This window comes from Parus major, chromosome 5 (assembly GCF_001522545.3).
Source record: "Parus major isolate Abel chromosome 5, Parus_major1.1, whole genome shotgun sequence".
NCBI classification, from domain to species: Eukaryota; Metazoa; Chordata; class Aves; order Passeriformes; family Paridae; genus Parus; species Parus major.
This window is the reverse complement of record NC_031774.1, coordinates 661228-679494: the sequence shown is the minus strand read 5'-3', so window position 1 is coordinate 679494 and position 18267 is coordinate 661228. Positions and strand designations below refer to the sequence as shown.

The 18267-nt window shown below is 41.3% G+C and overlaps 1 protein-coding gene across 1 annotated transcript in view; it reads left to right on the top strand.

The window, feature by feature from the left end:
• Positions 1–18267, top strand: part of KIAA1549L (KIAA1549 like) — a 126833-nt gene that overhangs the window by 60713 nt on the left and 47853 nt on the right. Inside the window, exons 5-11 of the mRNA XM_015631448.3 lie at positions 1523–1742; positions 3371–3504; positions 5761–5923; positions 8633–8692; positions 10119–10270; positions 11694–11865; positions 15015–15178. Coding sequence (XP_015486934.1) covers positions 1523–1742; positions 3371–3504; positions 5761–5923; positions 8633–8692; positions 10119–10270; positions 11694–11865; positions 15015–15178 — 1065 coding nt within the window. The remainder of the gene's footprint in view (positions 1–1522; positions 1743–3370; positions 3505–5760; positions 5924–8632; positions 8693–10118; positions 10271–11693; positions 11866–15014; positions 15179–18267) is intronic.

Here is an 18267-nt window from a genome sequence, read left to right as displayed (position 1 = left end):
TCACTGCTGTCAGTCCACCCCCTGCTTTGAAAACCCAGTACCTGACAGGTGCAATTTCACAGGGACAAGAAGCCTGAGCAGGGAGAAAGCACATCTCACTGAAAATAAATGGAGGTGGATGTGTTCATCTCACCTTGCAGCTAAATTGCACGAGCCTCTGCACTGCTGTGTGTGAGAGCAGGCTCGGGAGGGCTGCCCTTTTCCTTGGGACACAATTTCCTCTGCCCTTAGGCTGGGGTTTGTGCTGTTAAGCCAAACCTCTGGGAAGGCAAAAAGTAATTTTTCTCAAAACAGAGGTCATCAAGTTGACTTTGGTCCTCATGCTTTATTGCTGCAAGTGTGGAGGATGTCAGTGAGTCTGGGAAATGTGTGTTCCTTGGCAGCAGCTATGAAAGCTGCCAGGTTTCATCCCCCACCTTTTTGAAAACTTGAGAGGAGCTGCCTTCTAACAGAGGAAACCAGCTAAAACTTAGTGAGGAGGACCAGTTCCAGGGGTAAAACGTTTTGGAAAATGCAGAATTTTGAGGTAAAACTCAGCTCACGTTTTGACTCACTGTCTGTTCTTGTGGTTTGGCATTTCCACTCGTATAGGTCCACTCATAGATTCAGCCATCTGGGACAGTACAGAACAGGAGATAAGAGACAGCCCAATCAAATATTGGAAGCTTTAGTCCTTCAAAAATCTGTCTGTGAACCTGCAATGGCAGAAACACTCAGGAAGCCATGAGCTTCAGGCATGGGGTAGTGTTAGCATTCAGGAACACAGTCACAGAATGATTATATGAAGGTGTTTTATTAAAGAGCTTTGGGTGTCAGGGGTACACAAACCCAAATCTGACCAACCTTGGTTTTGAGCTGAACATATTTTATTATCTATCGTTACATAACTTATATATTAATTATTAAACTTACATTGTTCTATTGTATACATTGATTTTACCCAAGCATGGATTTCTCATGATCCCCCTCAAACCCCTAACATTGTTCCTCATGATTCTTTAAACAATAATTATATCTAATCACATCTAACAATTGTATCATTTATCATATACTGACTACACAGGAGCAGTTTCACATGATCTTAGCAAGCACAAGGCCTAACATTGCCCAGGGCCTACTTTTAACACTTTTCCCAGGGCTTGCCAAGCCTAACTTTCTTCCTAACTCCCCAAATTTTCTATGATTTTAAAATCTTTTACTATCAGTAGCTCTCTGTGTTTTTCCATGCATATGTAAAATGTTCCAGTGTCTGTGCACGAACGAAGGCTCAGCCCAACCTGGAGGTTTGCAGCTGTGGTGGCAGCTCTGCACTCCTTCAATTTGGAGCCCATGCTGCATGAGCTGAGCCTAAAACCCTCTGAGCACTTCTGCTCATACCGTGTCTGCTATGACATTGATCCTACACTGGGGATTACAGGATAAAAACCTGCAAGGGACGCATATTCAGGGTGAGAAACCCCATCAAACTTTGGCTGGGCTGCGAGCAAAATAACAAAAGCACGTTCTTCCCTGTGTGTTTTAGGTGGAAATCCTGGAGCAGTCGAGTAACCTCACGGTTGGTTACTACGTGACGAGGGGCAGGCTGGTTTTCACGCCGGCTGCGGTCACTGAGAAGCTGCTCGCCTACGGCATCGGCAACGCCACGGCAGACATGAAGCAGCACGTGCCACACCTGCAGGCTGTGGTGGCCCTGGCCCTGCCCTGGCAGCCCCTGCCTGCCTACCACTTCCAGCTGAAGACGGGTGAGCGAGGCCTGCCCTGCCCGGCCCGGCCGTGAGCTCATGGAACAGTGCCCAGGACTCTCTGGGCCACGGCTCTGCTTTGGGTTTGATGGCCACAGAGGTACCTAGAACAGAGGCTAGGCAGTGTTAAAGGAATAAAGTGGCTAAGGATCACCTTAGCTCCTTTTTTAAACCTGTTTTTTAGCATCTTTAATATTAAAGTATCAAAGGATGCACCTTGAGTAATTCAAGAGCCTGGCTGAGGATCCAGCCAAGATGGAGCCAAGATGGGCCCTGGGGCAGGAGTTTCACACTTTGATAGGTTCTGGTCCATTTCCACATTGGGGTTAATTGCCCAATTGCAGCTGCAGGTGATGCAGTCCCATCCTCCCAGATTGCTCTCCTCAATTCCCTGCTGCTTGTGCTTTTTGGGCCCGGAGCTGCCACGGTGTCCTTGGTTGTGGGGCTGGAGAAGGATTGTTGTGTGTGCCTGAGCTGTGAGGAGAACTTGAACACTTTGTGTGGAGTTCAGAGTTACTAATGCAGTGCAGAGTCTGGAAAATGTGAAAGTTAAAACTCAAGGCATCAGGTTCAGGTGTTGCTTTCCTGTGGGCAACCCTGCCCTTCCCAGTGCTCTGCTGCCAGGGCTGCGGGCACTGCTGTGAGGGTGATGCCCCAGGATTTTAGCTTTTATGTTTTGCATATATTTGTAATCCTGCAATTCTTTAGTGTATACCTCTAAAGTCCATATAGAGTGTTAGCTGCTGTTCTCCCAGTTTGGTCAGACAGAACAATTCCCCTCCTGGCCTGGGAATCCAGGACACCTCACTGCCTCAGGCCCTGGGAAATGCAAACAAAAGTGAGCTGGAGGGAGCAAACTTGGGGTAAATAACTTCATCACCTGGAGCTGTAATTGGAAGATTAACCCCCAATATACAAATGGACTAAACTTATAAAAGTGTGAAAAACTGTGACCCGTTGTCCTTTTTGGGTGCAGCCCCTGGGGGAACTTTGTCTGCCCAAAATGTACCTGAAGGCCCTTCAATAAATAGAACTGCTTTTAATTCCCTTAGTTTTGCCTGGCCTCTGTTTTTAGGTAGTCCCAAAAAGGCATTAAGGGGAGGTGGCAGCAAGCATCAGTGCGGAGTCATTGCAGGCTAGGTGAGCACAGAGTGCTCTGAAATGATGTATTAAATGATAAAAAATATTTCTTGCATACGTGCTTACAATGTTTGTATACCCATACTTACTGCAGTTAAAGTTAAGTGCATTTTTCCTAGAGTGAAAATAAAACAGAATCACTATTATGATTGATAATATTTTTCAGGACCAAATGACCTGCAAGATTTAAGATTATAACTTGTCTTTTGGAATGACTTTGCTTGCTCCTGGCTCTGAGCAAGAATATGCACAGTGAACAGGCCCTACCATCATATATATCATTGCAGAAGCAATCTCCATTTGTTTGTGGAGAGTATCAGCTCTAATAATGCAATTTAATTCTTACATTTTGTCTTAATTAAGGCTAATTTAGTGCAGTTCCTGAAGTGGAATTATTTTCACCCACTTAATGTGTAAATTGATCATTTTTTTCTTGGTGCTGCAACTGAGAATACTTTGTCCACATGTTAATGCCTTCCTTTTTACAGAGCTGCAGTTTGTGGGTCAAACTGACAATATTCAGTCATGCAAATTTGTTCAGACCATGGAACAGAGACTCCAAAGGGCATTTCAGGATGCTGAAAGAAAGGTCCTCAACACCAGCAACAACTTAACTGTTCAGGTACGGTGTCAGGAGCTTTGCCAGTGCCCGTTGCCAAACCCTCCTGGTTATTCTTTGCCATGTTTATGTTTTTATTCCAACACAGTGCCTTTGCTAGCCACTGTGGAGGGAAGTTTATGTTTTCATCTGCAATAAGATTGTTTTATGCATTGCAGGAAAACTTGATTTATAGAAGGCTGTTGCTTTTCATGAATTGGAGTTTTACTCTTTGCAGTTCTGTCATATAAATGAAATTCCAAGTATAAAAACAGAGCTTTCGAAATTTATGTTTTTATTGAACATGTTATTCTGACACATTAGCTGCTTTCAGAGAGGCTATTCAGGTAAGAAGATGGTGCTAGGCACAGTTGTTTTAAAGATGTGAAATAATGGAATAGATTTCTTTCTCTTGCTATGCATTTCAGTTTCACACTCATGGGCACAAATTCACCACAAAGGGTCTCATTTTTACACACCTTCAAATGTAGAATGGGCCAACACTCTTATACTCTATGCCATACTTCAGCAATAAAGAAATGATCCTCTGGGCAATATTATGGGTATATTTTTGATTTATGATAAAACCATGTATAGATTGTGTTCCTCAGAAGGAAAAAAATTGCCATCAGCACTCTGCTTAGTTATTTTGATGCTGTTTCATGTGAGCTTCTGTTCAAACTGGAGGAGTTCAGAGAGGCAGCAAAGCACAGGGCAAGGGAGGGCCCACCACAATAGGTAAAGCAATTATCAAGCTTTTCAGTAGCTGAACCTGAGACATTGAGGGGAACTCCATGGTGCCTAACTTGCTTGTGGTGGAAGTGGCAGATCTCACAAAGCACCTAAGCAGTTTTGGAAAGAGCCCTAGAAGAAGGTAGTGGCTGTTTTTGTGGGTATTGCCAATTTAAGGAGAGATAGGATAGAGGTTCTGGAGGCAACATATAAGCTGGGAAGCAAGAGGCTCAAGGGTGTGATCTTCATGATAAATTTTTCTGAAGGCATTCCAGTATCATGCAAAAGATTAAGTCTGTGCAACAAAACATTGTATGAGGGCTTTAGATTAATTGAAAACTGGGGAACAGTTCTGGAGCAGACAGAGCCAGTCCAGAAAAGGCATTGCTGCCCTAGGAGAGTAGAGGGAAGGTGGGTAAAAGGCATGAAGCATCTTCCATACAAGGAGAAATGAAACTGGCCATATCTCTCCAGCCATGAGCACTGTAGTAAATCAGGAGCTGTCACTTTGAGTTTCCCATAACAGAGCTACTCAGATTTAAATGAAAAGAAGCATCCTTTCACATACTGTGTGATAAAGGTGTCCAGATGTAAGTGGAGGAAAAAATACGTAAATTACAAAAAACATTTGGCCAAGGATATGGAATAAAAAGTCATCAACCCTTTTTAAACCCAGGCATAAGATTTATGGCTCTGACATAGCTATGGGTTAATCTCACACCGTTGAAAGCCATTTATTCCTCTTGTCCTGTGCTAATTCTCCAACCCTCTGCTCCAGACATTTGTAAGTGGACATTGGCTAGGCAAACTTTTGGTCTGATCTTGGGCTCTTCTGAAGCTTTTTTTTACACCATGATTTTTCTTTTAACTTGATGATCCAAACCATAAAAATGGAGTATTTAAAAAACATTTATGAATGCTGTTTGGCCTACCTATCAGTAGCCAAATAACCCCATCCCTCTTGCCCTTGGGCATAAGTTTTCCAAGAAAACTTGTGGGTTTTGTTCCTGGTGTTTGAGAATCTCATCCAGTACTTGGGTCCTCAAAATGTAGTAATCAAATTTGGGTTCAGGAAGAGACTGGCACTGAGCTAGAGTGGATAGGAGAGCAGGAATTCAAATGATATTAGGAACAGAAAGATATGATATCCCTTAATTTCATACTGAAAATATGTGGGTCTAGAAACAAGCAGTAGGAAGGCAGCAAAGACAGCAAGATAAACAGGAAAATTTCTCTGAATCAAGCACTGGATGATTTTTCTGATAAGCATCCTCTCCCTCATCCACATTTCCTGGGGAAACCAGGGGAAAACATTTTCAGTCTTGACTGCACCTTATCTGCCTTCTGCTGTCCTCCAGGAACCCTGCAAGTGCTAAAGCAGAGATTAAAGTATCACACAAGTAAAATTGAATGAGATGTAGGTAGTCCATTCTTCAGGTTAACATTTCCCCAGTTTCTTTGCTCTGCCTTGGTGTTTTGGTTTTTTTTTTGTGGTTTTTTTTAATGAGCTGAACCACAGCATCACATTATTTTTTGCCTCTGTTTCAGATATTGAACACCTCCAACGTCTCCCAAGCTGTCACTCTGTTTTATGTAGTGAAAAATCAAAGCACAACTCTAAATGGCACTATTTCCAGCAACCTTCTTAATCAGCTGTCAGCTGAGCTGGTGGGTTTCTACCTCACCTACCCACCTCTCACCATTGCTGAATGTAAGTATGTGCTTCCCAGCATCAAGATTAGCCAGCACCACAATTTGGTTTTGTTGTCAAGATCAGGGATTATAGGTAGATTTTCTGGCTATTTTTCAAACTGTATTTTGCTAAAAAAAAAAAAGGTGGTGGGAGGAATTAGATGATTATTTTTTTCCCCCTGTTTATTTTGGCCTCTAGCAATGCTGGCCAAAAAAACTAAGGAAAAACATATATAAACTGTCATTAATAAAAAAAATAAATTCCTGTGCCAGGTTTCAAACAAAATAAAATTTTAGTTTTGTGAAAAGCAAAGCACAAAAGGCCCCATAGTCTTCATTTTAGGAATGCTTAGCACATCACTAAATGAACTTTAGCTTCAGCATTGCCCTCTGCTTCCATGGAATCATCAGCCCTGGTGGTTGCTGGGCTGGGATCAGGCTGTGAGTGTGTTTTTGGGTGGTGGGGTGAGCTCCATCTGTGCTTCTATTTTAGAAAGTTGTTGTTGCATTTTCTGAGCAGCATCCTCAGCTTACACATGGTGTGAGCACTTTGGCATCGACAGTTTTCTTGCGTTGCAGTTGCTGTGAAGGCTCTGAGGTACAGAGAGGGTGTGGGCAGCCCCTGTGGTGTGTGTGCTCACTGAGTCTGCCTGCTAATTTCTTTAAAGTGATTAAAGGGACAAGACACTCGATTATGGGGGTTTCTGTTTAATCTGCTTTGTAAATGTGATGTGTAACATTAAGCTGGCTGCAGACTGGAGTTGTGTGTTTGTGAGAAGAGGCAGGAACGTGCTGGGTACATCAGTGCAGAAGCAGACTGCTGGAAAGTGAGCACTGGGGAAAACAAAAATTGCCTTTTTTTTCCTTTTTGTCAGTCCATTTTGTTTGCAAACAGCCCCAACAGCAGAGAAATGACATGGTACAATTATTCATCAGTGACTTCTGTGGGATAAGTGGTTTCTCCTTGCTGTGAGGCAGTCAGGAATCACAGCTAACTTAGGTGACCCTGCAGATCTTTGGGAAAGGAGGTTTGTATGCTGTTCTTGAGGCATTGCCTATCAAATTACAATATTTGGATACAAATATGTGAAACTGCCCTGTAAGCTCTTGCACTGTGTTGGTGAACTTTCGAATCAGAGTTCCCGTCATGGGGTAAGAGACACATCTCAAGGTGGGCTTGTGTTTTCATAGAGTCTTTCCACAGGCAAGAGGAGGCAGAGAGAGAGAGAGAGGCTGTTGATAATGAGTGTGGTCATGGACCTGGAAGGGATGTCCCCCATTCCTCATCAGACAGGCTCTTTTCTATGGTAGGTGGATGCCCTGTGCTCAGGACATGTCTTCAGGAGCCATCCACGAGCACAAGGAGAAAGGTGGAGGAAGTTTTGATGCTGGCTATGCTCAGTTCAAGTGTTTGGCCTCCAAAATAGGAGGCCTTTTGCACAGGAAGATGATTGTGGTGCTTCTCACAAAGGCAATACAGGGATGTGCTTGGTAGTCAGGAGCTGTGCAAATCATTTGTCACACAGCAAGTCTCGTGTGGTACTGCAGTTCTCTGCTGATCCCCACACATGATGAACAGATCTGATAAAGTCTTTAGCAAGTGTTCCTTTAACAACTAGTGGCTTATATTTCATTTTGGAGCTCTTGGTTTTATTCCCAGTGCAGCAGCTGTACTGCAAACTCATGAACTTAATGCACGCCCAGTGTTTACGGCTCCAGACTGATAGTGTGTCTGGAAAATGTTTTCTTTGAGGAGTGTTTGATGCTTATTCATGTGGAAGTGTAGTTGTCTCAGTTTATCAAACAAATATTGAGGTTGTTCTCCGAGCATGTTATTTCCCAGTAGGCTCCAGTGGCTCCTCCAGAGCCTTTGCAGTCTGTCATGGAAATGCACAGCTCAGGGCACGATGTGAAATCCTCCTCAAAAGCAGCTGCACAATCAAATCCTTTGCAATGTTTACTATTCCAAGTCACTTTGGGGTGTAAAAATCAAGGTGACTCCGTAGCAGCCTATCAATGTGCAGAGCACAGATGTTTTCTGAATGAAGTTCCCGGTATTAATCTATTGAGCAAACCCTGAGCTGTGTAATGAATTAGCAGCATATTGAGCTTTACAGCCTAGTGCACTTTGGAGATGGAGGAGCTAACAAAAGGCATCACAACAGCAAATATCAGCTTCTCACAGATGCACACACATATGGTGGGGATGCCTTGGGTGGTGCACAGCGAGAGCACCACGCTCGGAGGTGTGCTGGCAGTTTTGTTAGTCTCATTTGCAATCCACGTGGAGTCTGACCCTGCTGTATTTTCTTATTATTTTAGGCTAAAACTATGGTCTGGGCTATGTAAAGATTAATCCAGAATCATCATGGAATCTCATCTGGTTTTCTGCAGGGGAGAAAGCAGCAGAGATGAATTTTACCTGTTTCACCTCTTACCTATCCTTCTTGATTCTGGGCATTCCTGGGCTTCATCCCAGACTCTGTCCCAGCCAGTATTTTGGCAACAGGAGATATATGTTCTACTTTGTATGGCAGTGCTTCTTCTGTTTACACCTGGTGCCCTTTTTCAGACAGAAGAGAAATTGTTACTCTGAAAATTATGCTCTAGATCTCCTTTTGGGCCATAGTTCAGTTTTATTTGTTGCTGTCTGGGTAGCCAGTTTTGGGATGCATAATGTGTAGGATGTTGGAATATTATGGAATAATTTAATCTTCTATTTTTAAAGCTTTGGAGTATCCAAACCTTGATGTCTCGGAATCAACTAGAGACTACTGGGTGATAACAGGTACTTTCTAATGTCCTTCCCTCCTCCAGGCACTCCAGGTAATAATTTTTAGTGCTCATTTGTATGAACACAGCAGTGCAGCAATTTTACACAGAAATAAGTGGCTGCCCACTGAACCTGCCTTCAGCTGGGCAAATGTACTCGTTGCCACTCTGGGGCATCAGTGATTGATCATCTTGAGCAGTGACATCTCCAGTGACCAACACCCACCTCAGAGTTTATAGCACTTTCTGAGAGTTTTGAGACACAAATAGACACTTTTTTTTTTCCTTTTTCAAGACCCTGGGACATGGATTTAAATCTGAAATCAAAAGAGACACATAGACATAACTCTGGAACAAAGGTGAAGCTGTTAACAGCAAGAAACTTTGTTATGATTTGCTGACTATCTGGGTCCAGGGTTTTAGATTTTTTGAATGTTTCACTTGAAGCTCTTAGGCTTCAAAATACTTCTTTTATCAAGTTGTTTCACAGGTGCCACATTCTCATGCACAATCACTTTGACTTCAGAAATGACACCTGGGCAAGAAAGAGACCCTTTCCCTCAGACACCTTTGAGTGATACCAGAGCCTTTCTAGTTGGTGTGTCTGTACCTGGAATTGTTTAATGCTCAGGAGAGCAAGAACAAAGGTCTCTGACATGAAATAGACTTGGTACCAGTTCCATCTTTTCATAAATTTGAAATAAAACATAAATTTATGCAGAGATTATGAAGGGAGTGGTACAGCTCCTCCCAGTATGGACCCTGTGAACCTGATACTCCATTTCTTGCCTCTGTGCACTCTCTGTGATGGATTGTTATTGATGTTACAATGGAAACTGTTTTCAAAAAGATCCTGGTGAAGATCCCAGAAGACTTTTTTGAAATAATACTGTAAAAACCATACATATGTATCAATTGAATCAGCATATCTTATCACTGTTTTTGAACTTTAGAATCCAGTGTCTTTTAAATCTTGCATTCATTTATACTTCAGAAATGTTTATTCAGGTTTCTGTGCTCTCAAACAGGATATTTTGTTTGAGACTGTACAAAATCCAAACTTCAGAGTTCAAATTCTCAGGATAGGAACTGGATAATGAGAATATCTGGCAATAAGCATAAATCCATCAGCTCTCAAATAGGTTTGAACCTAATTTTTACACTGAAGATCATAGAGTAGATGCTCCCCTGAGCCATTTTGGTAAACTGAAGGCCTAGAAATGGTATTTTGAGATTTTTACTCTCTGAAACATCACTGATATTATCTGAAATGAGCAGTGCAGGGACTGAAACAGAAGTTATATCCCCACAGGGAATTACTGAGAGGGAATAACAACATCCAGGTATTTTTCTTCCCGTCCCAAACCGTCCCACAGACCCCGTGCTGCTTCACCTGGCCGTGCATGAAGTGCTGACATGTGTTTTTTTCTCCCTTCCCACAGTCATCCAAGGGGTTGATATTGCTTTGCTGGGGCTGAACAACCAGAGCTTTGCCAGACTGATGGAGCAGCGCTTGGCCCCGCTGTTCATGATGTCCCACCAGCAGGGAAGGCGGTTCAGACGTGCCACGACCGTGGGCAGCTACACCGTGCAGGTGCTCAAAGGAGCTGTGTTCAAAAAAGTGCTTTGCTTGCATGTGTCCTGCTTCAATTTCCTGTAAAAGACGTGTCTAACTTAATTTCTTGGCTGAAATTTTCCTGTGTTTCTCGTGGATATCAAAGCAGCGAGGGCAGAATGCCTGGCATTGCTAATTGTGCCTTTTTCTGCTGCCAGCCGTGTTGGCATGCCTGTCATCCTCCAGAAATCATCATTAGTTAATCAGTGTTCATAAATATTTTCTCTCTGGTTGCTATGAGGATTGGTACAAAGTACATATTTTAGCACATTCAGCATAATGAAGAGCTCCAAGTTTTTTCTTCATGATGGAAGTTTCCTAGGTAACTCAAAGCTAGAACTTATATATATTTTTTTCTTTTTGTTGGAAAAAAATGCAAGAAGCAGCCTTTATTTATGCAGTTAGTCATCAAATCATGTGGCCCCAGATCATGTCATGAAGTAGGGACTTCAGACCTGAGTAATTTATTAATCATCTTCTATTTATTTACAGCATTTTGCATTCAGTATTTTGAACTGATCATATTTTGTTTTCTCAACAATTAAGCCAACCGATGCTATGGGCAATTAAGACATTTCTTCTTCAGTCTTCAAAAATTAGTTATTTAAAAAAAAATTAAACTATGTTTTTCAAGAGTTGTTTGTTATAAGGTAGAAACCCAAGTTATTATATTTCCCATTTGCTCACACAATTCTTTATATTGTTCCACTGAAAGAATTTAAAAGAAGGAACACATTTTACTTGCCAAAAGTGTGAACCTTTGTAAAATTTTAGTCCATAACATAATGGAGAAGAATCACAAAACTGCTTTTTCTTCTCATCGTTAGAAATGTTTGACACTTTCTCCACTCTCAGAAAAGTTAGAGGTACAATGGAAAAATTCTGACAGTGTTCTACAGAATAAAATGGGAAAAGCAAGATTCCTTTCTTATCAACCTGTTATATCAAAAAAATAATTAGTATAGAAGGGAAATGTGAGGCTGTTTTTGAACTTCAATATGTCAGTAAAGTATAGTTTTCAGTGTTAGAACAGATTATAAGAATTCTCCCTTTACAAAGGACTGTAATGTCCAAAAATTTGGTCCTTTCCTCTTTACTGAACGCTTTTCTTAGTGTAGGGTTTTACCTTAGGATTATGCTTAATTATTTTTTAAGAAAAGCTTTAAGAAAAATTAAGAAAAATTCTCTGACTGACTGATTTAGCATCCTAGGCTCTGAAGGGGAGAAGCTCTGATCCTATGAGAATATTTGCATGGAGCTTATGCTTTTGGGAGATCTTGAAGGAGTTCCCTGTGGGCACTGCCTGCAAGCAGCTCCTGGCAAGTTTTGCTGTGGTATAATGCGAGCACAGTTTATTTCTCTTTCTCTCCTTATTTATTAATTCATTTTATTTCCCTTAAAGATGGTAAAAATTCAGCGTATTCCAGGACCCAAGGAGCCAGCTGAACTGACATATTACACTTTATACAATGGGAAGCCTTTGCTGGGCACTGCAGCTGCCAAAATTTTGAGTACAGTTGACTCCCAGAGGATGGCCCTGACCCTGGGCTACGTCATCCAAGTCCAAGCTGATCGTAAGAGTCCTTTCAAAAATTCCATGTTTAATCATTGTTTTATTCCATGAGCTGAAAGTTGAGGCTTGAACTTCCACAGTTTTCACTGTGGGAAGTCAGAATTAATTCTGCTGCTGGTGAAACCATGACACCACAGACTAATGGGGCAAAGTTGCTGTTCATATAACTTGGCCAAAAAAAGTAAAATGTGGTGGCTATTAAGATGTCCCTTATTTTTGAATTGATCAAAATAATGTGGAGATAGATTCTTTCTATCTCAAAGGTATTGTTTTTTTTAATAATAATTTTCACCCAGAAAATAACATGGTTGTTAAAGATATTGTTAAGACACAAATCAGAAAAGTGAAGTTGAAAAGAGCTACTTGTGCATATGGGCAGCTTTCTGATTCAAGATATGATAGTATCATTCAGAATAACATGGCCAAAAAATGATCCATTCTTGAAAAGCAAAGTGTTTTCAAATTTCTCTTTCAAGACCTTCATCAGTTACTGAGTGATTGTGGACACAGGTTTCTTTAATTTTTGTGGGGTTTTTTTTTAGCTATTCCTATATGCATGGCCCATAGTCATAAACCTGTGGTGAAGCTTGGTGTGTTTTTTCATGCAGTTCACAGCTCAGTGTACAAACCCATGTACAAAGTGCCAAAGTATTTCTTCAGAAGGAATCAAAATTATATAGTGGATCTCCTTACTGGTGAAACAGCACATAAAATGGGTGTCCCTTATATCTGCCTGCAGGAGTGGTGAAACAGAAATAATTACATAAAATAATGAGAGGAAAAGAAGAGACCACTGTAATAAGTAATTTTTATATCATCCATAAACCCAGGATTGAGTAGGAAGACAGAAATATGATACAATTCCCAGAAAATGCACCCTGTACTGTATCTGATCCTTGACTTGATCATGGTCTGCTACTGATTTTAATTCAGTTGAACCCAAGGATCTCCATTCCATAAATCCCAGCATTTAAATTCCAAGTAATTTTGTTTTCCATGAGAATATTTCTTTAATGTATTTTTTTACTAAGGAAGACATGGATACAGCAGCTTCCTAGCTCTTTGTGCAGTGATGTGATTTATATTTATGCAGGTATTTAGGCAATTGTGGAGTCTTCTGCTGATCATCTAACTTTGTATTTCCATGGTCTGATAAGGCAGCCTTGCTCATCTGTAGATTTTCACACCAGCCACGTATGCATAGAACACTGTAAAAAGAGAATATACAGAAACTGAAAATGTGACCTGAGGTACCGAAGATTCTGGAAGCAAAGTATTTGAAATGTAGGAGATGATTCCATCTTTATGCCTTATTATGGGAAAAAACCCAATTTCTTTCCCTTTGGACACGGTTATTTGCAGTCTGTCTTTGTATTGCCACAGAAAATAGTCTGTGTGGATTTCATTTTTGCTCATTATAATTTCTGTTCTAGCAGAATGAAAAGTTCTGTCCCAAAATACTGTAAGAAAAGACATGTACCCTCAGGAGCTCATGGCTGGGTTAAACAAGATAGACTAATAATAACACAAAATATGGATGTTCCTGTGTTATGAGCCAGAGATTGAGTTACAACAGAATGAAAGGCTTGTTTCAAATTCCACTGAAGTCTTACTGAGTCAAGTGAAATGTGGGTTGACTTTAGGTCACATTGGAGTCTGGTAAATGAATTAAAGATGTAAATTAGGACTCCTAAATGTCTATCCTATTAGCCATAAGATCATCATTTCCTCTGCTTCGCTTAGAAGGAATAAATATCATTTTTCAACCATTGTTTGCTGCTTCCACAGCAGCAGTCTATAATTAAAGTGTCTGTTATTTGTTAAAATTCAGATCCCCTTTCCTTCCCCACAGCCCTTTCATCCCCAAACTAAATGTCAAAGTCAATAATTAAGAATTCTGCGAGTCTGTTGAAAGGGGACCCTGAAAGTCTCCAACCTGGCCTTTTTGCATCCTTGTGCTCCGGCTCTGAGCTTAATGTTCCTACATCACCCAACAAACTTCACTGGCTTTGCAAAAAGTCACAAATCTACAAAGAGAACAGGCTCCAGCCAGGATTCCAGCTGGAGAACTGAGGAGTTCCTAATGACTGCTGCAGAACAAGCTGGTTTGCATTTGAAGTCTGATCCTGAGAGATGCTGAGTGCCTCTGACAGCTCATAAGCTCAATGACATTTGAAAGCTCCGGTCCCTCAGGAAATGGGAGCGGCTGCTTTGTGCTGGTGTTCCCAGCATTGCCTGCCCACACCAATAACCAGTGCCACAGCAAAATAAACACCAATATCGTGGGGAAATCCACTAAATATTTCACTGCAATTAAGTTCAGCATTATAAGGAGGTTGTCTGATTGTTTTTCCAGAATGAAATGAGAGAGCTGGGAATGTGTCATGGGAGGATCTCTTACGTGCGAAAAAATTGAAGGTTCATATTCAGGGAGGTTATTCTGATGAAATGGAATCTAGGATGTTTTTGCATCACTGCATTTCTGAAACGTACCCTTTTCCTTAAGCCATCTTTAATACATCTGCAAGTGGCTCTTTCCAACCTCATTATTTCCACTCTTTCAGAAATGAAGAATTCTTTTTGACCTTAACTATGATAAATTATTTCTAGAGCACCAGAGAAGCATCTTATTGATATTGATATTGATGATAACTATTCAAGCTGGTTTCATTGTTTTTTAAAAAGCTCTGCCAGTTTGCTCCTGCTGAGCCAGTCAGTCTTTGACACCATGTATGAACTCCACTCTTTTAACACAGATGCTAAGGTGATTTGCTCTAAGCTGGGTTTGTGTTTGAAAAATAGTTAAGGATGCATTACTTGCACCTTTTGTTTGTTTATTGTTTAAATGAACCATTGGAGGGATAGCTTATATGGCATCTATCTTGACTTTGGAGTGGATGTTGGCTTTTGCATGTAACTAGGTAACTTAAAACTAAGAGAAGGGAGCCCAGGGATTTGTGAATTCAACAATGTTGCTGATTTATCCTTTTTTTTTAACTTTTAAAGTAATACAAGGGTATTCCCTTGCATAGAAAGCTAGATTACTTACAGTGCTTTTGTACAAATTTCTACATGGGGCAACTGAAGGCTGGGAGCAACAGGAACCTTGCCCAGCTAATCTTACCCATGTTGGTTTGCCTTTTTCTGCAGCTGTGGTGAAGAATCCCCCAAACAACCTGTGGATCATCGCAGCTGTGCTGGCTCCCATCGCCGTGGTCACCGTCATCATCATCATCATCACCGCCGTGCTGTGCAGGAAGAACAAGAACGACTTCAAACCAGACACCATGATGAACCTGCCTCAGAGAGCCAAGGTCAGTGAGCCAGCTCTAGATCCAGGAGTCCATGTGCCTGCTGAGGCCGTGACCCTTGGGTAGATGCAGCTGAAGGATGTTTGGAATTGGAAGGGTTGTTAGAGTTTGGATCAGCACATCTTCTGTAGGAGCTCAAAGCCCCTGGCCTGAGCTGTTCCTTCCAGGTGGGAATGTCTGGAGTCTGACTGCAATTCAGACCTGACCCTAACCAAAACTCTCCTGCTAATCCAGAATATACATTCTTTGAATTTCGTTTTTCTCCTACTGCTATTTTTCTTGTAGGTGTTTCGGACTTTCCAATTTACTTATGTATATTGGGTTCAAAAAATTGCATCTTTCTTACAGTTACTAATCCATATCAATTGCAAGAATTCTTTTTTTTCCCAAATCAAATGCACTTCCAGTTTGATCCCCTGACAGAAAAATGTCACAGAATACTGTTTCATCTCCATAGTGAAAAAGCCTGTCCTCTCAGTGCTGGTATTCCATGGCTCTTGATCAGCTCCACACAAAGAAACGAGTTTCTAGCCCATGGAGCCTGTGTAATTCAGGCTGATCCTTTGCCCTTTTAGCTGGCTTTGTTCTTCTCCACTGGCATGGGATTGAGATGAATATTTTTTTTGGTTTCTTAATGCTACAGACAGCAGGATTATTGAGATTTCAGCTCTGTTGCTTCTGCTGAAAAATGTAGATTGGAAGAAGAGTTGAAGGAAGGCAGGATGCATTTGACAGCTCTTTTCTCCTTATCTTAGGTTCGTTGCAGATGGGTGCAGCTGGTGCCAGTTGGAAACCAGACATTTGTATCAAAAATGAAGCAGAAAAGACATTTCTCTTTTGGTTCCAATGTGCTCTTTATCCACTATTATCCATCCAGTGTTAAGATTAGATCTGCAAAAGTGAAACCACAAACACAAACAATTAATATCACTGCAGTGCTATGTGATGCCCCATTGAAGCCCCTAAAATGCAAATTATGCTTTATTAGGAGCTGTTGTAAGTGCTATGCACCATTTGATTTTTTAATGTATAAACTGGGTCCCAACTAAAGAAGAAAAATAGGACAAAACTTGTACATTATTTTGAACTACCCATCGATATGGGATGCTTAACATATGAAGAAAGTTCCTATTTAAAAAAAACAAAACAACAACCAACCTACTGCTGGGTGAGGCTAGAGCACAGGAAAAACTTAAAAGTATTTTCATACTTTAATCCATTGTTTTAATTCCAAAAAGAAGTACCAAATTGCACTCTATCTGATCTAGAGAAATCAGATTTAATCAGGCTGTAAGGTACATGCTCAGGTTAAAGCCTGTTTGGTCAGGCTATATTTGCATCAGCCATCAATGCATCAGATGGGAGCTGGGTCTGCAATTGCTGGAACATTTTGGTTTTGTTTTGTCAAAACACACCACAGTCCTTTCAGGAGATTTTCCTGCAGGTTTCTTCTCTTTGCAGCTGGAATGTCGAAGGTTCCCTTCCAGAGTTTCCAGAGTCTCAAACCCCTTTCCGGTTTGAGACTCCATAAAATTGAATTTAATTCATTATCTGAAAAGTGATGCATTTTCAAATGAAAGCTAAATTGCTTTCCATTTAGTTTCACGATGGTGGCTCCATCAGAAAAGTTCTGCCAGATCTAGAGCTGTCTCTGGTATATGGACTGTGGAAGATAAATCCTGCAGTGGGACTGGGAGTGGACTGGCTTGGTCATTTCTGATTTCAGCATCTTGAATTAAAACAAGGCTAAGAAACATATTTTGAGAAGATAATGAAAGAAGGTCATTTCAAAAAGAAGAATCTTAGTTATATTTTTAATTCCAGTGCTAGGGATAGTGGTAATTGCTTGAACAGTAATTGCCATATTTCATGTGGTTTGGCACGAGCACATATCCATGTCACATTTAAAATGACTCTGTTGTATTTCACGGCTGAGCAAAGTGCCCCAGACTGCTGATTAATGCTGACTCTGCTGGAAGCAGAGTCACACTGGAGTGATTTGTAGTTTAAGCAGCCGTTTTAGGATTTTGCTCTTACAAAAGAATGAAAGGCTCTCTCGCATCCGAGCCGCGCTGTGGAATTTTGTGATGCCTTGTGGACATCCAGCAGCCTGCCTGGGGAGGGGAGCAGGATGTGATGGGATTCCTGCCTGCTGGGCTCTCAGGTGCGTTTTTTTGCTGTGCTGGGGCTCCAGAATCCCTGCTCCAAGGGGATGGGCAGAGCAGAGCTGCTGCAATCCTGCGGGAGGGAGGCTGCGGGTCCTGCCACATCCCTGCGGCGGGATCCCTTCTTTATGTATTTTTATATATCTATATATTTTAACATCTTTAGTGTCTTTTTCACAATCATTACCAGCACAAAGTGTCCCAGAAGGAGGCACGGACGCAGAGCCAGGGTAATGGCACGTTCAGCATTAAATGTGTGTGGCAGGGGGAGGTGAGCAGGGGATGGAGCAGAGCAGCAGCGCTGCTGCCTGAGCCTGCTAATTAAGGCGTGACTTCTGTGCTGTGGCAGACTGAAGGGTAAATAAATGAAGTTTGCAAAATGACCTCTGGTACGCAGCATAGTTTATGGGATCTCTCTTGGGAACTGTGTTGCTGTTCCGAATTGCCTCAGCAGTCAGGGACATCTGGATGCAGTTGCAGGGAAAAGGAAAATTGAAAAATACCTTCTTTTTTTCTTTCAATTTTCTCTCTAGCTGTAAAATGAAAAGTAGTATAAATTCAAATTGGTGAAATTCTGATGGGATTTTATTTTAATGATATTTCAATGCTGTTTTTATTTTAAGCAACTGTTTTTGCTTTGAGGTTTTGGATGGATGTGATGTTAACTTTTGCCTCCCTTGCTTTCTAATTCACAGCATGCATTTTTAAAGTCTAGAATCTCATTTGTTCCCTCACCTTTTATTTTTTTTTAGACCATGAAAGAATAAGTTTGCAGGTAAAGAGAGATAAGATCTGTAGTTTAAGACACACAAACAAAAGCAAGTGCTGCAGGCCATGGGAAAACAAGCTTTATCAGTTTGATAAAGGGAACAGAGAAAAAAAGACAGTGAAACTGGACCTGGGTATACAAATAGGGGAGGGGCTGAT